At 43.5% G+C, this 26,495-nt stretch overlaps 1 protein-coding gene across 1 annotated transcript in view; it reads right to left on the bottom strand.

Annotated features, from left to right (window-relative positions):
• LOC120054050 (protein BANP-like) overlaps positions 1-24,480 on the bottom strand; it is a 73,450-nt gene extending 48,970 nt beyond the window's left edge. Inside the window, exons 1-6 of the mRNA XM_039001418.1 lie at positions 24,407-24,480; positions 13,325-13,403; positions 9,261-9,349; positions 1,887-2,086; positions 1,378-1,479; positions 974-1,146 (exon numbers count right to left, since the gene is read on the bottom strand). Coding sequence (XP_038857346.1) covers positions 974-1,146; positions 1,378-1,479; positions 1,887-2,086; positions 9,261-9,349; positions 13,325-13,394 — 634 coding nt within the window. The 5' untranslated portion in view covers positions 13,395-13,403; positions 24,407-24,480. The remainder of the gene's footprint in view (positions 1-973; positions 1,147-1,377; positions 1,480-1,886; positions 2,087-9,260; positions 9,350-13,324; positions 13,404-24,406) is intronic.
• Positions 24,481-26,495: the final 2,015 nt, after the last annotated feature.

The following is a 26,495-nucleotide window of genomic DNA, read 5'->3' as shown; positions in this document are numbered from 1 at the left end:
ACACTGTATTTCTGATCAATTTGATGTTATTTTAATGGACAAAAAATGTTGCTTTTCTTTCAAAAACAATGACATTTTTAAGTGACTCCAAGCTTTTGAGAGGTGTGGAGAATTTGTTCTTAACTGACTTGCCTAGTCAAATAAAAATAAATAAATAAAAAGTTGAAGGATCTTGCACACACGCACACCCTTTTTGAAAACCACATGGTGCCCCCCGGCTAACACCGACAAAGACACGTCGTCATGGAAACTTGCAGCTGCAAATAAATGAACATGCATGCATGGAACGTCTTTGAAGCTAACCAAGGAACTTCCAGAAACCACTCAAAACAGCCCAAACAACAAAAACAACAGCATGAGCTGCAGAGTGAGAGACTTTGCTCAATCAGAAAAACATTTCCTCTCCTCAGGCGTGTCAGTGACCACTGGGAAAGCCGCTGACTCGACAGAATGAGACCATCCTAGAAGACTTAAAAACAGTCTTTGTGAGACACTAGCTACAACAGATGTCTACGCTGGTAATGATACAGACTGAAACGTCAACACAGCACCATTATACACGAACACAGGTGGTTGTATTTGGGCGGTAAGAAGTGCTAGGCAACATATCACATCCACAAATCAAATTCCAGCTGCATTTGAGTTCAAATGTGTTGATGTATCTGTCTAACTAAGAAGACTCCAGCCCGATTCACAAAATGGGGACAGGGATGAATAGATCAAGTGGCTTTTTCTTTACAATGCACACTTCAAACCATGTTTGGGACATGTGTGTGTGTGTGTGTGTGTGTGTGTGTGTGTGTGTGTGTGTGTGTGTGTGTGTGTGTGTGTGTGTGTGTGTATGTGTGTGTGTGTGTGTGTGTGTGTATCTGTGGTTTCTGCGTTTCTCTGTGCGTGCATGTTTATGGTTTTCTGTGAAGGTTTGTGTATGTGCATGCATGTATCACTTGTGCACGCTCCGACAGGGTCGTACCCTCGGAGTTGAGGGTGATGAGGGTGACGTTCTGGGTGCTCTGGGAGTTGTTGGCCTGGCCACTGTTGGACACCGAGTCGCTGGCCTCTGAACCGCTCTCCTGTTCCTCCTGGCTGTCCTCCGGCGCCGGCACCTTCACCAGGAACGTATTCTGCCTCCGCCCGCCCACTGTGCTGATGGAACAAAACACAGAGGCTTAGTTAGAGCGAGGTATCAACACAGGGACCCATGGGCCGAGCCAAACTGCGTTCCACTGTGTTCTGTTTGAGTCACTAAACTCTGCAGGTTTCATAGGACCACTGTGTTACGCCGGTTCTGTGTAGATCAGACTTTAGATCACAGTTTCATGCACAACAGTATTTGTTCTATATACGATTCTAAAAAAACAGGTGTCAGTCACTCACTTGCTAAGGAGGTTCTCCAGTGAATCTGCCCCTCGAGTTACTGACTCCTCCTGACCCTTCGGTCGGTCTTGGCTCACTATCACATTGGTCTGTGGAACAACACTGCAGGGGCAGACGGGGAATTCTTCTGTGTCAAATACCTCAACAGGCTCCAGTGTCAAATTGTGTTCATGGGAAAAGGCGCATTCTACTTAAGCACTCACTTGTAAGGGAATGAGTACTCCCTCACCCCTCATAAAGTACAAGTCAACCAGTGTCAACATCCTCCAGTGTATCACCCTTTGTCTCCAAGTCCTCATCTCACCCTGACCAGTCCCAGAATTTTATCCCATCATGAGCCCCAGTCCTAACCAGGTTGTATTCATTAGGCACCAGAAGAAAACAGACTGAGACAGAAAAGACTACCTGAACATGTCCAATAAGAAACTCTCATTTTTGTTTGTCGTGGCAAAATGACCTGCTACGATATACCTTAATGAATATAGACCCGGGTCCACACTTCAACTCACCAGCGCACTTTGTTCCAGGTCTGGGTGGCCCCTAGAGGGGAGCCGGCCACCATAGGGACCTGGATGGGTGCCTGGTTCTTGTTGACCACGGCATCCAGCTTCTTCTCCAGGGTCCGGCACGTCACCTCTACCAGCTGCAACTTGGCCTCCATGTTGTCCAGACGCTGGCAGATCGTTTGGCTGATGGAGTACAACAAGGTCTGGAGAGCAAAAGAGGTAAAGAGTGAGAGTGAGAGAAAGTTAATTGTGTGCGTGCGTGCGTGCGTGCGTGCGTGCGTGCGTGCGTGCGTGCGTGCGTGCGTGCGTGCGTGCGTGCGTGCGTGCGTGCGTGCGTGCGTGCGTGCAAATGCATGTTACACATTGGTGGTGGATGAAGTAAGTGCCCTTCTTTACAATGAGCTTAGAGACTAAGCACTACAGTAGACCTATTCTAACAATCTTCGGTTTTCGTTCTTCTTCTATAGTATTATGGCGGTCCGCAAACAAAAGTTAAAGCTGCATGCCACCACCTTCTGTACAATCTATTATACACTGCTCAAAAAAATAAAGGGAACACTTAAACAACACAATGTAACTCCAAGTCAATCACACTTCTGTGAAATCAAACTGTCCACTTAGGAAGCAACACTGATTGACAATAAATTTCACATGCTGTTGTGCAAATGGAATAGACAACAGGTGGAAATTATAGGCAATTAGCAAGACACCCCCAATAAAGGAGTGGTTCTGCAGGTGGTGACCACAGACCACTTCTCAGTTCCTATGCTTCCTGGCTGATGTTTTGGTCACTTTTGAATACTGGCGGTGCTTTCACTCTAGTGGTAGCACGAGACGGAGTCTACAACCCACACAAGTGGCTCAGGTAGTGCAGCTCATCCAGGATGGCACATCAATGCGAGCTGTGGCAAGAAGGTTTGCTGTGTCTGTCAGCGTAGTGTCCAGAGCATGGAGGCGCTACCAGGAGACAGGCCAGTACATCAGGAGACGTGGAGGAGGCCGTAGGAGGGCAACAACCCAGCAGCAGGACCGCTACCACCGCCTTTGTGCAAGGAGGAGCAGGAGGAGCACTGCCAGAGCCCTGCAAAATGACCTCCAGCAGGCCACAAATGTGCATGTGTCTGCTCAAACGGTCAGAAACAGACTCCATGAGGGTGGTATGAGGGCCCGACGTCCACAGGTGGGGGTTGTGCTTACAGCCCAACACCGTGCAGGACGTTTGGCATTTGCCAGAGAACACCAAGATTGGCAAATTCGCCACTGGCGCCCTGTGCTCTTCACAGATGAAAGCAGGTTCACACTGAGCACGTGACAGAGTCTGGAGACGCCGTGGAGAACGTTCTGCTGCCTGCAACATCCTCCAGCATGACCGGTTTGGCGGTGGGTCAGTCATGGTGTGGGGTGGCATTTCTTTGGGGGGCCGCACAGCCCTCCATGTGCTCGCCAGAGGTAGCCTGACTGCCATTAGGTACCGAGATGAGATCCTCAGACCCCTTGTGAGACCATACGCTGGTGCGGTTGGCCCTGGGTTCCTCCTAATGCAAGACAATGCTAGACCTCATGGGGCTGGAGTGTGTCAGCAGTTCCTGCAAGAGGAAGGCATTGATGCTATGGACTGGCCCGCCCGTTCCCCAGACCTGAATCCAATTGAGCACATCTGGGACATCATGTCTCGCTCCATCCACCAACGCCACGTTGCACCACAGACTGTCCAGGAGTTGGCGGATGCTTTAGTCCAGGTCTGGGAGGAGATCCCTCAGGAGACCATCCGCCACCTCATCAGGAGCATGCCCAGGCGTTGTAGGGAGGTCATACAGGCACGTGGAGGTCACACACACTACTGAGCCTCATTTTGACTTGTTTTAAGGACATTACATCAAAGTTGGATCAGCCTGTAGTGTGGTTTTCCACTTTAATTTTGAGTGTGACTCCAAATCCAGACCTCCATGGGTTGATAAATTTGATTTCCATTGATAATTTTGTGTGTGATTTTGTTGTCAGCACATTCAACTATGTAAAGAAAAAAGTATTTAATAAGAATATTTCATTCATTCAGATCTAGGATGTGTTATTTTAGTGTTCCCTTTATTTTTTTGAGCAGTGTACTTGGTGATACAAAAGGGAAAATGGAGGGAAAAAAAGGGAAAAAAACCCTACCAACTATTAACCGTCATTAAAAAAACACCACCCCATTGCACTACTTTACCACCATCTAATCCTACCCCAGGCCGACATCCTGGGAGGACAGAACACTACCATTCAACACCCCCTGTAACGCATCCGCAGTAAAATATTGTAATCCCAAATACTTCTCTGCAGCTGGCATCACAACGAAGGTTACAAATATAACCACGGTTATGTGAGCTGTATGGATCACTCCAATATATTGGTATCACTCCGCAGCGGAGGGATACATCCAAGGTGAGGATTTACAGATTTACTCCAGTGTACACCTGTGTCACGGCTGGGGTCCGCCCCTATATATAGACCCAATGGCCGCAACTCACATTCTCTACATAATTTTTGAGGTGCCTCTAGCACCGTAGAGGATTGGAGTGATCCATATAGCTCACATAACCGTGGTTACATAGGGAACATTGGTTATGTTTAACTTCTTATGGCTGCAGGGGCAGAATTGAGTAGCTTGGATGAAAGGTGCCCAGAGTAAACGGCCTGCTCCTCAGTCCCAGTTACTAATATATGCATATTATTATTAGTATTGGATAGAAAACACTCTGAAGTTTCTAAAACTGTTTGAATGATGTCTGTGAGTATAAGAGAACTCATATGGCAAGCAAAAACCTGAGGAGAAATCCAAACAGGAAGTGGGAAATCTGAGGTTGGTAGGTTTTCAACACAGTTCCCATTGAAATCCCCTTGAGATATGAATGAAGTTGCACTTCCTAGGGCTTCCACTAGATGTCAACCGTCTATAAAAATTTGAATGAGGCTTCTACTGTGTTGTGGGACTGAATAAGAACAGAATGAACAGGTGTCTGGCAGTCAGCCATTTTCTGGTCACGCGCATTCCACATGATATCCACTTGCGTTCCGTTCCTCCTCAAGACACAAAGGAATTCTCCGGTTGGAACTTTATTGAAGATGTTTGATAAAAACATCCTAATGATTGATTCTGTACTTAGTTTGAAATGTTTCTTCGACCTGTAATATAACTTTTTGAAGTTTTTTCCCGAAGTAACGCTCAACCAGAACGAGCGTTTGGATATGTATACCAAACGCCTAACAAAAGGAGGTATTTGGACATAAATAACGGACATTATCGAACAAAACAAACATTTATTGTGGACCTGGGATTCCTGGGAGTGCATTCTGATGAAGATCAAAGGTAAGGGAACATTTATCATGTAATTTCTGGTTTCTGTTGACTCCAACATGCGGCTAATTTGACTATTGTTCTGAGCGCCGTCTCAGATTATTGCATGGTTTGCTTTTTCCGTAAAGTTTTTTAAAATCTGACACAGCGGTTGCATTAAGGAGAGGTATATCTATAATTCCATGTGTATAACTTGTATTATCATCTACATTTATGATGAGTATTTCTGTTGAATCGATGTGGCTATGCAAAATCACTGGATGTTTTTGAACTAGTGAATGTAACGCGCCAATGTAAACTCAGATTTTTTTATATAAATATGAACTTTATCAAACAAAACATACATGTATTGTGTAACATGATGTCCTATGAGTGTCATCTGATGAAGATAATCAAAGGTTAGTGATTAATTTTCTCTCTATTTGTGCTTTTTGTGACTCCTATCTTTGGCTGGAAAAATGGCTGTGCTTATTGTGGTTTGGTGTGACCTAACATAATCGTTTGTGGTGCTTTCGCTGAAAAGCATATTTGAAATCGGACTCTTTGGTGGAATTAACAACAAGATTACCTTTAAAATGCTATAAGACACATGTATGTCTGAAGAATTTTAATTATGAGATTTCTGTTGTTTTGAATTTGGCGCCCTGCACTTTCACTGGCTGTTGTCATATCATCCCGTTAACGGGATTGCAGCCCAAAGAAGTTAACTATATTGGATCACTACAATATATTGGTATACCCGTACCAGATTTTGTCGGTGCTAGAGGTACCTGGCCAGCCAGCAGCGAAGTCCCAGCGCGGGATCGAGATGCAGGGGCCGTCAATGTGGAAGGGGGGTCCCGGCACCATCCCCAGAAGGGGAGGCGACGCCCAGGACTGGTGAACCAACCGCAGAGGGAGGTGCCACATTTACCCGATAGTACCTAGCAAAGGTGCAAGAGGAAGCCCAGCAGGCTGCAGCACAGATATCAGCGAGGGGTACACCTCTCAGTAGAGCCCAGGACGCAGCCACACCTCATGTTGAATATGCCAGCACAGATCCCAGCACTGGCCTGCCAGCAAGGCGGTATGCTATCGTAATCGTGTCACGATCCAGTGAGAGAGCCTCTGCTTTGATAGCCCAGCATCCAGGACTCTCTCACCATAGCAGACAAAGAGCTGGCCTGTTGTTCTCACTGACCGTGTCCGCTCCACATAGGCAGCCAGTGCCCGCAGACTCCCCCGCCACTGCCAGTGGGTCATAAGCAGACAGAATAAAAGGGATGTTCACATGCCTGTCTGACAGAACCTTTGGGAGGAATGAAGGGTTGGGGCAGAGAGATATACTCCTCCCACCGTGGTCCATTTGGTAGCACTCAAGAACGAACCGAAAGAGCATGGAGCTCACCCACCCTCTTCATGGAAGTAATCGCTACCAAGAAAGCCACCTTCATAGTGAGGTGTTTCAGTGAGGCAGACTCCAACGGCTTTGCCAAAGCAGCCAAGACCACATCCAGATCCTAGCTCGCCATTGAGCGGGTCCTAGCTGGACGCAGGCAACGAACCCCCTTCATAAACCTAGAGACCAAGGGATGGCGCCCAACTGGCCTGTCCATCCACCCCACATGGCAGGCAGACGTATCGGCCAAATACCCTCTCAGTGTAAAGGCTGCCAAGCCCTCATCCAAGCGAGACTGCAGGTACTGGAGGACATACTGCACCCCACATGACTCGGGCACAACTTCAATACCAGTGCACAAAAAGTATAACAATGTGGTATGCCACGGTTGTAGCCGGTGCCCTTGCGCTCTGCATGGTCTTCATTACGCCCTCCTGTAGTCCTAACATGGACCATTGGTGCAGCCCACAGACTGAGGCGGTGTGGTCTCGGATGCCACAGAGTTCCCCCGGCCCGAGACAGCAGGTCAGGTCTCAGGGGCAGTTGCCAAGGTGTCCCAGACAACAGGGACAGGAGAAGGCTGAACCAGAGTCGTCTGGGCCAGTATGTGGCCACCACTAGCAGACGATGCTCCGCCATCCAGGTCCTGTCCAGCACAGCCTGGATCAGGGGAAAAGGGGGTAATGCGTAAAGCTCCAGCCCTGGCCAATCATTAGCCAGAGCATCAAGTCCAGAGGCCCTGGTGGCTCCGACATGGTGTACCACAAGGGGAAGTATGCATTGTCCAGGGAGGCATTCTCTGTCCACCAGTTGGGTAGCCACTGCACTGGACATCAGAGCGAGTAGGCTGGGGGCAATGAAGCCCTGCTGCCGGCTTCTGATGGCCTGTCAGCCTTGTAGCCCCGCTCACGGGGGTGAACAGTGCCAACATCGTCACCCAGGAACAGCCTTATCACTGGTCAACAGGGAACAGCTGTCATCGCCATCGAAGCTATCAACCTCCTGATGCAGGGCATGCGCCCTCCGTTTAAGGTGGTGCCAGAGGTCCGACTCCTGCCCCTGTCCAGGACTGGCAGCAGATGGGCAATGCCTGCGGTGGCTCCAGCCATGCTTCCTAGGAGGGATACTGGGCCCAGGAGAGGGACTAACAGCTCGCTGGTACACTACTCCTGAGGGAGGGAGCTCGTCCCCAGCCTGAGCCCGAGCCTGGCCGACCCACTCGTGCATGGCCTCCAATCGTGCCAGGTGCAGGCGTTCTGAGAACCCCACACCACACCGCGCTCCACTGACCTCTCCGCGTGGCTCAAGCCCAGGCAGTGCATACACAAGGTATGCGGATCCCCAGAGGGGATGCCACCATCACCCCTGTCCCAAAGGGAAGCCATAAGCTCAGCCAAGCCAACAAGACCACGGAGCAGGGGTCCGACGCCCTCGGAGAGCTATGTTGTGACCCGCTTAGAGGAATAGGAACCCGGTGAGGGATAAATTACCCAGTACCTCTGCAAAAAACGGAGAAGACCCGTGTGGGAAAAGCAGGCAGACAAAAAAAACGCAACCAGGTCATGGATTTGATTTATTTGTTTGTGTTTTACGCCAACTGCAATATTACCTAGCTGGTTTCAATATGCAAACAGTAAAAACAGCACCATATGATGGAGTAACTCCGTTAAGGAACTCCAAAGTTAATGTCTCAACGTAGTGGAAAGCCCACCGCGATACTCTTACACTCTGCAGGGGAAAGAACAAGACAAAAAGCCCACAGGGTAATTAGCAGAAAACCTGCACCTATGGCATCGGGAGCAGCATGTTAAAGCAATTTACAACACACACATAGAACAAGCCAGTGGGCAAGTTGTGTAAGGTGAATTAGTTTGTGGCAGAAAGAGCCACCATACTAATGGATGCACACGGAGTCGTAGTGTAACGCTAGCGAAACACAAGTACGACAAACCAGGGGCGGAAGATACAGATCAAACGCGTGCAGCGAGTGGAGCACTCAAGAGGAGGTGCTCGGCATGTGGCCAGCTTCTCCAGGCTGCAAACAGCCAGTGAGTATACTTCCACGCAAGATATTACACTTACCAGTGACATACCAAGCAAACTCCAGAAAGTTTTTACCTCAAACCATACGGACGTCCGCTGAGAAAATGAAAGAGAATGTGTGTCGCGGCCATAGGGTCTATATGTAGGGGCGGACCACAGCTGTGATACAGGTGTACACAGGAGTAAATCTGTAAATCCTCACCTCGGATGTATCCCTCCGCCATGTTTATTTTCACTTTCTAACCGAAGCTGGTGTGGGTTTTCTTTTCTTTTTTGTTTCTCCGTTATATGGCAAATCTCATAGGCGTCCATGGTGGGTGTTAAGACCCTACCTGAGCTTACTTGGCCAGCACCCAGACTGTAGGCACTCCCCGTAGATGCCTTTCAGAACCCATTTTAAAACTCCACCTGTTTTGTACTGGTTGTCAGTGGCTCATTAGTTTGTTCCATTTTTCTGTTGAGCAGTGTTTTTTGGAGTTCTTGTTTGGGAACGTAACACTACATCAATGCAATTTGATTTATTTTCATAGGACAAACAAACTGACATGCTCACATGACTGATTCAGCTTAGAACTGCATATCATATCCAATATACCCCCGAAGTAGTCCACAAGTAACCTACCTTTAGAGATGCATCCTGGGTGTTGTTGTCCACCCTTGGCCTTTTCTTGTCAGGCTTGTCATCAGAATCTTCATGATTTTCCAACACATCTAACACATCACACACAATCATAAAAAAAAGATGCACTGTTGCTGCTGGTATGGCTCTTTCAAAGTGATTTATCCAAATGTACCCTAGCAGCCCCCCCACCCCACCCACCTAAGGATTTGTCTTTTTGAACAATCTATTTCCTGTGTTTGAGGGGTGCAAAAATCTACCGGTCACTTACATCTCACTGGATTGATTGCTTTCATTTTGAACTTCCAAGCTACTTCCAAAAATGAACACGGATTATTGTGATATTATCTTTGATCTCGCAAACAATGTAAAGTATGTTTAGATAGATTTAGATTTTTAATCCGAGTGTATCCTGCTATTGACACATTTGTTGAATTATGCAAGAAAATATGACAACAGTAACTAATGAGGCAGACTAGACAGAGCAGGTAAGGTAGATAGAGCAAGTGTGGCAGCCCTGTTCTACCCTTATGTTAAATCATATATTAAAAAAAAACCTGGGGCCTCGTTTATAAACATTGTGCAAACACAAAATATTCCCCAAAACATGCATGCGCCAGTTCACGCATTAATTGGCCTTATAAAAACTGAACTTGGTGTGAGAATGTGCTTATCCTCCCGCCACCTTTAGACCATGTGTACGCAGTTTCTAATGGTAGCCTTGTGCAAATGGGAACTATATCTTGACATATTCATAACAAAAAAACAGGAAGCTAAATATAATAAGATAATTTGCTGTTAGTGAGAAGAGCAAAAGTAGACTTATTTTATCTTTGCATTCTAAAATAATTACATATCTATTTCCAATTATTTATTTCATTTCCATGATCATTGCAGAATAAATTCCTCACCTTTTCTGACTGTGATGGTTTCATACTCGCAAAATAGCTTATAGGCCTACAACAAGTTTGTATAGGCTACCATTCTATACAATCCGAAGCACAGTTTAACGGTTGAACAGACTGTTCACCTTTTCTATTGACATTTGTAGGCTACGTCTGAAAACTGTAAAGTCAAATTTATCGAGTAGCCTAGACAATATTTCATTTATAAACATAATACATACAGTACCAGTCAAAGGTTTGGACACACCTAATCATTCCAGGGTTTTTCTTAATTTGTACTATTTTCTACATTGTAGAATAATAGTGAATACATCAAAACTATGAAATAACACATATGGAATCAAGTAACCAAAAAAGTGTTAAACAAATCAAAATATATTTCAGATTCATCAAAGTAGCCATCCCTTGCCTTGATGAAAGCTTTGCACACTCTCGGCCTTCTCTCAAACAGCTTCATGAGGTAGTCCCTTGGAATGCGTTTCAATTAACAGGTGTGCCTTCTTAAGTTAATTTGTGGAATTCCTTTCCTTCTTAAACCATTTGAGACAATCAGTTGTGTTGTGACAAGGTAGGGGTGGTATACAGAAGATAGCCCTATTTGGTGAAAGACTAAGTCCATATTATGGCAAAAACAGTTCAAATAAGCAAAGAGAAACGACTGTCCATCATTACTTTAAGACATGAAGATCAGTCAATGCGGAAAATCACAAAAACCATCAAGCGCTATGATGAAACTGGCTCTCATGAGGACCGCCACAGGAAAGGAAGACCCAGAGTTACCTCTGCTGCAGAGAATAAATTCATTAGAGTTAACTGCACCTCAGATTGCAGCCCAAATAAATGCTTCACAGAGTTCAAGTAACAGACATCTCAACATCAACTATTCAGATACCACTGTGTGAATCAGGCCTTCGTGGTCAAATTGCTGCATAGAAACCACTACTAAAGGACACCAAAAAGAAGAAAACACTTGCTTGGGCCAAAAAACACAAGCAATGGACATTAGACCGGTGGAAATCTGTCCTTTGGTCTGATGAGTCCAAATGTAAGATTTTTGGTTCCAACCGCCGTGTCTTTGTGAGATGCAGAGTAGGTGAACAGATGATCTCTGCATGTGTGGTTCCCACCGTGAAGCATGGAGGAGGAGGTGTGATGGTGCTTTGCTGATGACACCGTCAGTGATTTATTTAGAATTCAAGGTACACTACATCAGGATGGCTACCACAGCATTCTGCAGCGATCCGCCATCCCATCTGGTTTGACCTTAGTGAGACTATAATTTGTTTTCAACAGGACAATGACCCAACACACCTCCTGGCTGTGTAAGAGCTATTTGAGCAAGAAGGAGAGTGACAGAGTGCTGCATTAGATGACCTGGCCTCCACAATCACCTGACCTCAATCCAATTGAGATGGTTTGGGATGAGTTGGACCACAGAGTAAAGGAAAAGCAGCCAAGAAGTGCTCAGCATATGTGGGAACTCCTTCGGGACTGTTGGAAAAGCATTCCAGGTGAAGCTGGTTGAAAGAATACCGAGAGTGTGCAAAACTGTCATCAAGGCAAAGGGTGGCTACTTTGAAGAATATAAAATATTAAGACTTTTTTGGTTACTACATGATTCTATGTGTTATTTCATAGTTTTGATGTCTTCACTATTATTCTAAAATGTAGAAAATAGTAAAAATAAAGAAAAACCCTTAATGAGTAAGTGTGTCCAAACTTTTGACTGGTACTGTATATCATAACCATTCTACCTTTTCTGGCCATGAGTTCATATTCCCGAAATAGCCATACAACAAATTACCATGTGCATCTCTCATTTCATTGGGCCTATTAGATTATTATAATTTCACGTTTTTGCTCTATGCATCCGAAAGGAAGCACGGTTTATAACATACAGTAGAATTTAACACGTGAATAGACAGTTGATCTTTTGCATTGAAGTGTATAGGCTACCACTTTAAATAGGCCTACTGTTGTTTTTCATTTTTTTCAGAGTAGACAATGTTTCAGAAATCGCGGGCAGTCCAGCATATTTAGGTTCAGGAGAAAGTAAATGCAAAACATTACTGAATTCAAACAATCTGTTTACAGGTCCACAACAATTTGAAACGGTCAGATACAGCAAATGTCACTGCAAAAAAATTATTTTGCCAACACTGCCAAAGACATTTGATCAAGTTCGCCATTGATATTTCCTTTAGATATACTGTCTTGGCCTAATTCCAAAGTATACAGCAAATAACAGCATTATTATCACCATAAAAGGTGAATGATGGGCACTATTCAGGAAGAGTTATAATGCGTGTTTACGCGTGCACACTTTTTCATTCAGGTCTGATTTATAACGGGAAACATGTGTATGTATGGCATGTGCCAAGTTTATAAATCTCAATATTTGTGTGTGCGTGCAGTCTTTTCAGAAATAGTGCACGCAGATATTTAGTGTAACATTTCTGCAACGGTTATAACCTGGTTTATTTATGCAAATATCTTTAACTTTATTTTAACAAAGAATATTTTTTTTAAATACTCGATACATTAACAAAATGTGTGTATGTATGTATGTATGTATATATATATATATATATGTATATATATATATATATATATATACACACACATACATACATACTTACACACACACACTACATTACTATATGTGCATTCTACAAAAGTGAAATTTGACAAATTTAACACCCGAATTCCGACCATCTGGTTTGACCTTAGTGAGACTATAATTTGTTTTCAACAGGACAATGACCCAACATTATTTGTCCATGCCAGTAAAAAAGATGATGTGCTATTATTCTGTCGATATCTGATAGATTGTAAAAATCAATTTTCAATTTTAGAATTGTTTTTAAAACCTTTTAACAATTGATGACCGTTGCTAATGTACCCACATGGGTAGTAGCTACCATTAAAATAAAACATCTAAAGCCAGAAGTGAAGCTTCACCATTAGCCAATGGATAGTTAGTCAGTGGTGAACCTTTCCTTTTCAATACACACAAAAGGATGTATCGAGACATTTTTGGATGTATTAGCATGACATTTATCGAGAGCCAGCAATTTCCCCCTTGTGGTTTTCCTTGTCAGGTCACATGGCCCTAGTTATGGTGATTGGACAGAACTTTGTGGTCTGTAATATAGATCTTACCAGTCTGGTCGCCCTGGCCCAAGTCCTCCACTGCTATCTGCACTATCTCCGCCAAATCTTGTTCCGACATTATTCAGACCTGTATAGCCAGAGAGGACCACAAAACAACATCATTATTGCAAATAAAAAGATCCTTGACATTCTCTGGCTCTTCATCCAATGTCAGTGAATCTATGACAATCAGCAATAAGCGAATAAAACAGTTTGACAAAGGGGGTTGTTCTAAAAAGAAAACCTGATGTCTGTGCTACATGTTTCAAGCAGACCACTATAGTCCTTGTGCCCAAGAACACCAATGTAATCTGTCAAAATTCCTTCCGTCCCATATCACTCACATCTGTAGCCATGAAAAGCTTTGAAAGGCTGGTTATGGCTCATATCAACACCATCATCCCAGAAACCCTGTACCCACTCCAATTCACTTAATGCCTAAACAGAGCCACAGACGACGCAATCTCTATTGCACTCCACACAGCCCTTTCCCACCTGGACAAAATAAACACCTATTTGAGAACGCTGTTAATAGACTACAGCTCAGTATTCAACACCATAATGCCCTCCAAGATATCACTAAGTTAAGTTCCTGGGACTGAACACCTCCCTCTGCAACTGGTTCCTGGACTTCTTGACGGGCCGCCTCCAGGTGGTGAGGGTAGGCAACAACACATCCGTCACGTTGACCCTCAACACGGGGGCCCCTCTGGGGTGCGTGCTTTGTCCCCTGCTGTACTCCCTGTTCACCCATGACTGTGTGGCCGCACACGACTCCAACACCATCATCAAGTTCGCCCATGACACGAAGGTGGTGGGCCTGATCATTAACGATTATGAGACAGCCTACTGGGAGGAGGTCAAAGACCTCTCCCTCAATGTGGGCAAGACAAAGGAGCTTATCGTGGACTACAGGAAACGGAGGGCCGAACTGGTTGAGCGGGTTGAGAGCTTCAAGATCCTCAGTGTCCACATCGCTAAGGATCTATCATGGTCCAAACACACCAACACAGTCATGAAGAGGGCACGGCGGCCTCCCAGGTGGCGCAGTGGTCTAAGGCACTGCATCGCAGTGCTAGCTGTGCCACCAGAGACTCTGGGTTCGAGCCCAGGCTCCGTCGCAGCCGGTCGCGACCGGGAGGTCCAGGGGGCGACGCACAATTGGCCCAGCGTCGTCCGGGTTAGGGAGGTTTTGGCCGGCAGGGATATCCTTGTCTCATCGCGCACCAGCAACTCCTGTGGCGGGCCGGGCGCAGTGCACGCTGTGCATGTTTCCTCCGACACATTGGTGCGGCTGGCTTCCGGGCTGGATATGCGTTGTGTCAAGAAGCAGTGCGGCTAGGTTGGGTTGTGTTTCGGAGGACGCATGGCTCTCGACCTTCGCCTCTCCCGAGTCCGTACGGGAGTTGCAGCGATGAGACAAGACTGTAACTACTACCAATTGGATACCACGAAATTGGGGGAGGAAAAATAAAAATAAGAGGGCACGGCAACAACTCTTCCCCCTCAGGAGGCTGAAAAGATTTGGCATGTGCCCTCAGATCCTCAAAGGTATACACCTGCACCATTGAGAACATCTTGTGTATGTGCATAGTCAACTCTTTTTGACTATGCACACACGCACTGGATTCACACACTTACACGCACACACATTTACACACTCATCACATACACTGCTGCTACTGTCTATTATTTATCCTGTTGCCTAGTCACTTTACCCCTACCTATCTGTACATATCTACCTCAATAGCCTAATTTCTTGTACTCCTGCACATCGACTCAGTACTGGTACCCTATGTTTATAGCCAAGCTATCATTGCTCATTGTCTATTTATTCCTTATGTTAATAATAATAATAATAATAATAATAATAATAATAATAATAGAAAAAAATATTATTTATTTATTGTATTCTGCATTGTTGGGATGCAGTAAGCAAAATGTAAGTAAGCATTTCACTGTTAGTCTACACCTGTTGTTTACGAAGCATGTGACAATTAAAATGTGATTTGTTCTGTTCCTTTTGCTTAACTGGACCTCATAATTCAATAGTTTGGCACATATCACCACTCACTGATTGGAGACTGGGATACATTTGTTTCAATATTGGTTGAGTCATGTGAATTTACTAGGCTTGATTAGAGGGCCACATATCCTGACATGGCATAGAATATGAGTAACTCATCATTTCAATATTCCAACCTGCAAATAACAGGCAAATTACCTCAAGGTCGATATAAGATGACTGAAGAACTGACTACTTGAGCTATGCCCTGCAACTGAGAAATGAATGTGCTCTTAGCCTTGTAGCTAGTAAAAGTATACATTTTATTGTCAATATTATTAAATATCTATAAACTCAGTTAATCAAATGTAGGTAATAGTAATAAGTGGTTACTGTCTGGTTCCATTTGTCAAAATACCAGATTTCCACCAGAGGGCACTCAACCCTAACCCTGTTTGAAATTCAGGTTGAATTAAGTATTTTATTGATTGTCCTTGATTTTTTTCCTCTTGGGTTCTGGACAGGGCCCCAGATTCAAGGAGAAAACAACTGAGAAAGAGTCTGATTTATTTCCTGCTCTATTCCCTGTGTGAAGTTTTACCTGAGTGGGTCTGGGTCATAGAACTAATAATAACAGGTAGAGTGTTGGCTTCTTGTTGAGCAAGCATCCTAATGTGGGTGTCTTAAGGGCAGTGGTGGAAAAAGTACCCAATTGTCATACTTGAGTAAAAGTAAAGTTAAGTTAATAGAAAATGACTCGAGTAAAAGTGAAAGTCACCCAGTAAAATACTACTTGTGTAAAAGTCCAAAAGTATTTTGTTTTAAATATACTTAAGTATCAAAAGTAAATGTAATTGATCAAATGTACCTAAGTATCAAAAGTAAAAGTATAAATAATTTCAAATTCCTTCTATTATCTTTTTTTTCTTTTTTAATTTACAGATAGCCAGCGGCACGCTCCAACACTCAGACATCATTTACAAACAAAGCATTTGTGTTTAGTGAATCCGCCAGAACAGAGATAGTAGGGATGACCAGGGATGTTCTCTTGATAAGTGCACGAATTGGACCATTTTCCTGTCCTGATAAGCATTCAAAATAGTACTTTTGGGTGTCAGGGAAAATGTAGGGAGTAAAAAGTACATTATTTTCTTGAGGAATGTAGTGAAGTAAAAGTCATCAAAAGTAAAGTACAGACACCCCAAAAAACTACTGAAGTATTACTTGAAAGTATTTTTACTTAAGTACTTTACACCACTGCTTAAGTGGCATCCTCTCGTCTTCTCATCTAGAAAGACAAAGAAGCTACTTTATACTGAGATGTAGAGTGCCTTCAGAAAGTATTCATACCCCTTGACTTATTCCACATTTGGTTGAGTTACAGCCTGAATTCAAAATGGATTCATGCATTTTTAGAAATGTTAGCAAATTTTTCTAAAATGAAATACAAAAATATCTGATTTACATAAGCATTCACACCTGAGTCAACATGTTAAAATCAACTTTGGCAGCGATTACAGCAGTGAGTCTTTCTGGGTAACATGCTGACCACACAGGCATGCGCAATGGTTCTATTTTAGATGCTAGACATGCTGCAAGTCCTACCTCTCCCATCTCCTCAATGGTTTTCAGGAGCATATATCCATGAGGGTGATTGAAAGAGGAATGAGGTCCACACTCCAGTCCAGTTGGTGGCAGTAATGCACCTTAAAGTTGGCTGCCAACAGCCATATAAAATCCACCGAAGAAGGACTAGGAGAGATTACTAAAAACTAACTAGGTTTGCCCTTTTATCTATGTATGAATTGTCAGAGTAGAGAACACACGATTTTGTGCTACTAAAAATTGGTCAATATTCTACAAAGATTCAGCAATAAAAAGGACCTTGTACGTTTCAGGTAAAATTACAACCCAATGTCTATATCCCAGGACAAATTTGCTAGCAACAACAAGCTAGCTTGTCACCCTAAACCCACTTCAATTTTCTTACCGCCCCAATAGATCCATAGACGATGCAATTGCCATCACACCGCCCTATCCCATCTGGATTAGAGGAATACCTATGTAAGAATGCTGTTCATAGACTATAGTTCAGCATTCAACACCATAGTACCCTCCAAGCTCATCATCAAGCTCGAGGCCCTAGGTCTGAACCCCACCCTGTGCAACTCGGTCCTGGACCCCGCCCTGTGCAACTGGGTCCTGGACTTCCTGACGGGTCACCCCCAGGTGGTGAAGGTAGGAAACAACACATCCACTTCGCTGATCCTCAACATTGGGGCCCCACAAGGGTGCGTGCTCAGCCCCCTCCTGTACTCCCTGTTCACCCATGACTGCTAGGCCAAGCACACCTTCAACTTAATCATCAAGTTTGCAGACGACACAACAGTAGTAGGCTTGATTACCAACAATGATGAGACAGCTTACAGGGAGGAGGTGAGGGCTCTGGGAGTGTGGTGCCAGGAAAATAACCTCTCACTCAACGTCAACAAAACAAAGGAGCTGATCTTGGACTTCAGGAAACAGCATAGGGCGCACCCCCCTATCTAGAGACGGGACCGCAGTGGAGAAGGTGGAAAGCCTCGGCGCACACATCACTGACAAACTGAAAAATGGTCCACCCACACAGTGTGGTAAAGAAGCCGCAACCTCAGGAGGCTGAAAAAATATGGCTTTTCACCCAAAACCTTCAAACTTTTACAGATGCACAATTGAGAGCAACCTATCGGGCTGCATCACCGCTTGGTACGGCAACTGCATCGCTCGCAACTGCAGGGCTCTCCAGAGGGTGGTGCGGTCTGCCCAACACATCACCGGGGGTAAACTACCTGCCCTCCAGTACACCTACAGCACCCGATGTCACAGGAAGGTAAAAAATATAATCAAGGACAACAACCACCCAAGCCACTGCCTGTTCACCCTGCTATCATCCAGAAGGCGAGGCCAGTACAGATGCATCAAAGCTGGGACCGAGAGACTGAAAAACAGCTTCTATCTTAAGGCCATCAGACTGTAAAATAGCCATCACTAGCCCATAGAGGCTACTGCCTATATACATAGACTTTAAATAACTGGCCACTTTAACAAACGGAACACTAGTCACTTTAATAATGTTTACATATCTTGCATTACTCATCTCACATACATACATATACGCACGCACACACACACACACACACACACACACACACACACACACACACACACACACACACACACACACACACACACACACACACACACACACACACACACACACACACACACACACACACACACACACACACACACACACACACACACACATATATATACTGTATTCTATACTATTCTACTGTATCTTAGTCTATGCCGCACTGATATTGCTCGTCCATATATTTATATATTCTTAATTACATTCCTTTACTTAGACTTGTGTGTGTTGGGTATAGGTTGTGAAATTGTTAGATATTACTTGTTAGATATTACTGCACTGTCGGAGCTAGAAACACAAGCATTTCGCTACACCCGCTATAACATCTGCTAAACACATGTATGTGAACAATAAAAAAATGTATATGTCCATGAATGTTTCATATGTATTTCAACCTGTCCCCAAATGTATATAGTTGGTTCAGAGTTCGTTTTGATATTTCAACCTGCGTGTCCTGATTATGTCTGGTGGGGATAAACAAACTTAACATGCGCACGATGGAGCACACACGCGCTGAGCCGGTTTGATCATGATGTTAGTCTATTAGAGCTTTGCACACCTGATTTGTACAATATTTGCAGAAGCTCTGTCAAGTTGGTTGTTGATCATTGCTAGACAGCCATTTTCAAGAAAACAGAATGAACCAGCTTTTCCTCTAGGATTTTGCCTATGCTTAGCTTTTTATTTAAAATAAAAAATAAAAAGCTCTCTAGTCCTTGCCGATGACAAGCATACCCATAACATGATGCAGCCACCACCTTGCGCGCAAATATGAAGAGTGGTACTTAGTAATGTGTTGGAATTGCCACAAACATAACGTGCTGTATTCAGGACATAAGAGTTCATTTCTTTGCCACATTTTCTGTAGTTTTACTTTAGTACCTTATTGCAAACAGGATGTATGTTTTGGAATATTTTTATTCTGTACAGGATACCTTCTTTTCACTCTGTCATTTAGGTTAGTATTGTGGAGTAACTACAATGTTGTTGATCCATCCTCAGCTTAATCCTATCACAGCCATTAAACTCTAACTGTTTTAACATTACCATTGGCCTCATGGTGAAATCCCCGAATGGTTTCTTTCCTCTCCGGCAACAGAGTTGGTGAAGGACGCCTGTATCTTTGTAGTGACTGGGTGTATTGATACACAATCCAAAGTGTAATTAATTTCACAATGGTCAAAGGGATTTTCAATGTCTGCTTTCTTTTTTACCAATCTACCAATAGGTGCCCTTCTTTGCGAGGAATTGGAAACCTCACTGGTCTTTGTGGTTGAATCGGTGTTTGAAATCCACTCCTAGGCTGAGGGACCTTACAATTATCTGTATGTGTGAGGTACAGAGATGAGAAATTTAAAAAAATAATAATGTTAACTATTATTGCACACCAGTGGAGGCTGGAACAGAACAAATGGAATGGTATCAAACAAATGGAAACCATGCGTTTGATGTATTTAATATCATTCCACTGATTTCCCTCCAGCCATTACCACAAGCACGTCTACCCCAATGAAGGTAACACTAACCTCCTGTGTTGCACACAGTGCAACTTATTATGAGACTTGTCAAGTACATTTGTTCTCTTGATATAATTTAGACTGCCATAACAAAGGGGTTGAATACATATTGACTCATGACACTTAATGACACATAATTCCACTTTATGGGGTATTGTGGGCCAGTAACACACTTGCTTCCATTCAGCCACAAGCATTAGTGAGGTCGGGCACTGATGTTGGGGTGATTAGGCCCGGCTTGCAGTCGGCATTCCAATTCATCCCAAAGGTGTTCGATGGGGTTGAGGTCAGAGCTCTGTGCAGTCCAGTCAAGTTCTTCCACACAAGTTGGAAGCACAGAATCGTTTGCACAGAATGTCATTGTATGCTGTAGTGTTAAGCTTTCCCTTCACTGGAACTAAGGTGCCTAGCCAAAAGGATGAAAAATAGCCCCAGTGGCTTCCCAAGTGGTGCAGCGGTCTAAGGCACTGCATTGCAGTGCTTGAAGCGTCACTACAGACCCGGGTTCGATCCCAGGCTGTGTTACAACCGGCCGTGACCGGGAGTTCTATAGGGCGGCGCACAATTGGCCCAGCATCATCCAAGTTAGGGGAGGGTATGGCCGTGGGGGCTTTACCTGGCTCATTGCACTCTAGCGACTCCTTGTGTTGGGCCGGGCGCCTGCAGGCTAACTTCGGTCATCAGTTGAACAGTGTTTCCTCCGACACACTGGTGCAGCTGGCTTCCGGGTTAAGCAGGCAGATGTTAAGGAGCACAGTTTGGCGGGTCATGTTTTGGAGGACGCATGACTCGACCTTCGCCTCTCCCGAGCACGTTGGAGAGTTGCAGCGATGAGACAAGATCATAATTGGATCGCATTTGGATATCATGAAATTGGTGAGAAAAAGGGGCTAGATACAAAAAAAGTTTTTTTAATACAGCCCCAGACCATTATTCCTCCTCCACCAAAGTTTACAGTTGGCACTATGTATTGGGGCAGGTAGCATTCTCCTTGCATCCGCCAAACTCAGATTAGTCCGACTGCCAAATGGTGAAGCGTGATTCATCACTCCAGAGAACGTGTTTCCACTGTTCCAGAGTCCAATGGCGTCGAGCTTTACACCACTCCAGCCGACACTTTGTCCTTGCGCATGTTGATCTTAGGCTTGAGTGCAGCTCCTCAGCCATAAGAACTCATTTCATGAAGCGCCAGACGAATAGATCTTGTGCTGACGTTGCTTCCAGAGTCAGTTTGGAACTCGTTAGTGAATGTTGCAACCAAGGACAGACAATTTTTATGCCCTACTCGCTTCAGCACTCGGCGGTCCCATTCTGTGGGCTTGTGTGGCTTATCACTTTGCGGCTGAGCCGTTGTTGCTCCTGCAAGTTTCCACTTCACAATAACAGCACTTACAGTTGACCGGGGCACCTCTAGCAGGGTAGAAATTTGATGAACTGACTTGTTGGAAAAGGTGTCATCCTATGATGGTGCCACGTTTAAAGTCACTGAGCTCTTCAGTAAGGCCACTCTACTGCCAATGTTTGTCTATGGAGATTGCAAGGCTATGTGCTCGATTTTATAGACTTGTCAGCCACAAGTGTGGCTGATATAGCCAAACCCACTAATTTGAAGGGTGTCCACATACTTTTGTATATATAGTGTATAAATTTAAATACTCATACTAACCGTACTATTTATGACGTAAATTGAGTATATAGTATGCTTATTGGTCATAGTACAGATATAGTTAGTATGGCAAAAGTTCCCGGATGTCGTACTACATTCGCCAAAATACAAAGTATAGGCTCCATAATGCAATTCTTCAGAAAATGGGTGTGGCTTCACAACATTTTCAGTTTTGAAGAAAATATGCAGCCGAAGTCCGACGAGAGTGGATACAAATTCATTGCTTTAACTAATTATGACAAATGTTAGGAAAATGTAGAGCAATGTAATAAAGTAATGACTTTTCAAATAAGTTACCTTACACGTAATGTTGGCTGACAATTTGTTAGCTACGCTATCCTTACGAGCCACATAGCTAGCAAACATACCTGCTGTAATGATATGCTATCTGACATTAGTTGGCTACCAATACATCAAACTTGCCAGTATATAAACTATATGCTATCTAATGAACTACCCAACATTTATTGACTTGATTATTCCCGTCATTCTTAACTAAATGGTATAGTCGTCGTGCGTTCTCAATGAACATTCAGGTGCTTTTGTAAATTCGATCTGGCTATCTCCGTTCGGAGCACTCTCGCCTGAGTGTTACAGAGCACAGAATAAATGATGAATTTACAAACACTCAACACCCATTGAATATGGCCTGTGTAATTAAACGTTGGCAAAACAAAGCGTAATTAAATTGTTGCCAGCAGCACATTTACAGTCACCAATGCTCTGGATAACATGAAAACTGCCAACCACCTCTGCTAGGGCGAGTAAAATGGTCAGATTGAGGTGTTCTCTCATTTGTGTCTGGAAGTAGTTAGCCAGTTAGCTTGGGTGCTTGACTGCTTCTCTAAGGTCAGAACGAAACAACCCTGCTCCTCGGTAAGAGCGTCCAGTGTGTGCCTTGAACGCCCCCAGGGAGAAACACTCTGAATTTAAAAATGACAACTCTCTGAATTTAGTAACTCAGAGTGCACTCTGGCACTCCAGATTGAATTCAAGAACACACACAGTCATACAATGTCTAGCTAGTAATTTGTTACGCTAGCAAGAGGCTGCATAGCAACAGCACCAACTTCAGGTAGACAGGCGAAGCGTTAGTACGCTCAACTGAAAGGATACCGTTTATTTACAGCGGGGTGGGCAATTCCAGTCCGAGGGCCTGTCACAGTTTTGCCCCAGCTAACACACCTGACTCCAATAATCACCTAATCATGATCTTCAGTTTAGAATGCAATTTGATTAATCAGCTGTTTGCTAGGGATGAAGAAAAAGTGACACCAATCAGGCCCTCGAGGACTGAAGTTGCCCACCCATGGTTTACAGTATACTAAAATGAACTAATAGTATATAGTCATTAAATATGTAGTATACAGTATGGACATTCAAACATAGCTTATGTGTCATGTGTCCAACTTTGCCTACTAAACATGGGATATTGTGTAGCAGCCTACAGTGGCGCAAAGGGTCCACCTGTACCTAATTGCAAATATCTGGATTTTGGTTTGAACACCACTGTGTGGAGGGGTGTGACAATAAATAGCTTTATTTATCAACAATTTACACTTAATTATGGTCATTATCTTGTTGGCAATAGTAAATATAGGTATGGCACTACAATTAAAGCTAGATGTCTGAACTTGAACGAACAGGCGACTGTGCACAAATGATACAGCATGTCTTCATTCGCTGACAATATGTTTACAACCTAACTTTAAACAAGAAAGTTGCAGATATTCTAAGTCTTGATATTGACTCTAAACTAGCTAAAACCTATGGTGTAATCACTAGTCCAAACGGTTCAGTTTTGCAACGAATTCGAGTTTCTATTGGACAAATGTAGGTAGGTCCCTCCCGGTTTGCTTCCGTTTAAGGTTTTTCCACAGAATCGACGTAACGTTACTGAATAAGTCCCTGAGCCTAAATCATGACTGTCCACCATTGCATGTAGCTAGCTAGTTAATATCTAGGCCAGCGTTTCACAAACTCGGTCCTCGAAACCCCACAAAGCTGATTCAAATGATCAAACTTTGATTGTTTGAATAAGCCGTGAACTGCTAGGGTTAAACAAGAAACGTACAGCCTTTGGGGTCCCCCAGTAAGTTTGGGAAACGTTGACATAGGCCAATTCAAGTGAGTTGTAAAGAAGCTCGCTAGTTAGCCCGTCTAATTTACATTCTAGATAAGCCTAGATTCATCCATGTATATGTGTATTCTTAACAGCAGAAATTCTGAACGATAAACTATTGCATGACAAACCATGATTACAGTAGTAAACTAACATGTCAGACATTACCCGGCAGGTGGGCTACTTAGCTAGTTGGGCTAACTTGCATGGTAAATAAGGAATAACATTTCTGAATGCTGCCATATCTTACAAAACGTCAACAAACAGGAGGCTACAAATTCAGTCAGAGTTGTGTAATTATATGTAATATATCAGGGCAAAAACAATTGCCATTGCAGAAGGTACACTAAACTAGCTAACTAACGTTAACCATTTATAATTCGCATTAGCTAGCCACAAGTTCAACAAGCACGCAATACAATGGTACACTAGGCCTCAATGCCCATATCCGTGGCCGCGTTGTAAATTTATGTGGTTTATCTTATATTAATAGTCCTCAAAATGAAATGTTGAATGCAGGTTCAAAGCATACAGTATCTCCACTTCTGGCTCACCGGGTATGTACGGTGTTAGATTGGGTTATATTACCGTGTGAATGTTGAATTCTCGTGTTGTTTGTAGGGATTTCGATAACGGCGTCCTTCCTCGCGAGAGAAAAAGCCTGAACTTCGCCTCAGTTTCTTCACTAACCACCCGCTGCGATGGCAGGGTTGCCAGGTTCTAGCAAAACATGTCTAACCAGTGAGCTCTGAAAACCAGCTCACAAGTGCTTAAAACTAGCCGACGTTTTATTTTTTTTCAGCGAGAGACGAGTTGCCACATTTATCCATCAAACCCTTTTTCCATAACGTTATCAAGCTAAATATCGACGTAATTTTAACGATATAGGCTAAGAAGCTAAATTTAGTTTATCATCAAAATAATTGAGAGTTTAAGAATTTCGCAAGAGAAAAGATAAGATACATTGACATTATTAAACTCTCCAGATCATTTTCCATCAATGGATGTCGATTTAACTTGTTTTGACTGCTATTATTAAGCAGTAAGGCCGAGGAGGTGTGGTATTTGGATGTTCTTAGGACATACCCTTTAGCCGTGGTATATTGGCCATATACCACAAACCCCTTTATGTGCCTTATTGCTATTATAAACTGCTTACCAACGTAATTAGAATAGTAAAAAGTATATTTTTTCTCCTTCCTGTGGTACACAGTCTGATATACCACGGCTTTCAACCAATCAGCATTTAGGGCTCAAACCACACCGTTTATAATTGTAGATAAATCCTGTTTGTGAATGTGCATAACTATATATAAATCTGACAGGTGAGTTTGAGTGATAAATTGGACAGAGGATCTCAAAATCTCTGCAAGAAACACTGGGATTAACTTTTAAAAAATGTTAGGCAATTCTCTGGCAATTGTGCCGTTATTATGTGCCAGATGTTAAGACTGCAAACCTTTATAAATGGCCTATTTGCGAGATTGAAATAAGTCAATAGGCATAGGTTTCTGACTAAAATCTGGGTTTATAATTGCAATTCAACTTTGCCATGGTTTACTGAGCTATACTGAACAAAAATATAAACGCAACATGTTAAATGTTGGTCCCATGTTTCATGAGCTGAAATACAAAATCCCAGACATTTTCCATATGCAAAAAAAGCTTACTTCAATTTTGTGCAAAAACTTCTTTACATCCCTGTTAGTGAGCATTTCTCTTTGCCAATATAATCCATATCAAGAAGCTGATTAAACAGCATGATCATTACACAGGTGCACCTTGTGCTGGGGGACAATAAAAGGCCACTTTAAAATGTGCAGTTTTGTCACACAACACAAAGCCACATATGTCTCAAGTTTAGAGAGAGCATTGACATGCTGCCTGCAGGAATGACTGCAGGAATGTCCACCAGAGCTATTGCCAGAGAATTTAATGGGTGCTGAGAAGTATTTATGTCTGTAATAAAGCCTGTTTGTGGCAAAAAAAACTCATTCTGATTAGCTGGGCCTGGCTCCCCAGTGGGTAGGCTTGGCTGCCATGTGGATGGGCCTATGCCCTCCCAGGCCCACCCATGACTGCATCCATGCCCAGTCATGTGAAACCCATAGATTAGGGCCAAATTAATTTATTTCAATTACATGATTTCCTTATATGAACTCAGTAAAATTGTAGAAATTGTTGCATGTTGCGTTTATATTTTTGTTCAGTATAGATGCAGGTAGCCTATAGCCCTTGATAGGACAACATCTCACAGTGAAACTGACAGTAGTCCACAGTGAAACTGACATTAAATGTGGAGAATGATACATTTGTGATAGAGCTGTGACCATGATCACAATTGATAACTTTGAATTTAATTTAACTAAACATGGCCATTAATAATTGCATAATAACACAAGGATACAACAAACTGAGTTATAGGATATTTATTAAATCCATTTGCCAGCTCCAAGTAGGCTACACAAGTGGCACAGATTGATTAGCAATGACTCCAGTTATATCGTAATTTCAACATATTTATTGTATCAAATGGTAGACTACAGTAGCCTACAATGGCATATAAATTAATAGACTACAATTTTCCGGAAAACCCTGAATATGGCAACCCTGTGCATGAAGGCTTTAGAGAGCGTGGAGCCGACAATTATGGAGAAAAGCTGAGTTTCCTAGTTTC

Source organism: Salvelinus namaycush, chromosome 9 (assembly GCF_016432855.1).
Source record: "Salvelinus namaycush isolate Seneca chromosome 9, SaNama_1.0, whole genome shotgun sequence".
NCBI lineage: Eukaryota > Metazoa > Chordata > Actinopteri > Salmoniformes > Salmonidae > Salvelinus > Salvelinus namaycush.
Note: the sequence above shows the minus strand (reverse complement) of the source record. Positions and strands in the feature narration are given on the sequence as shown.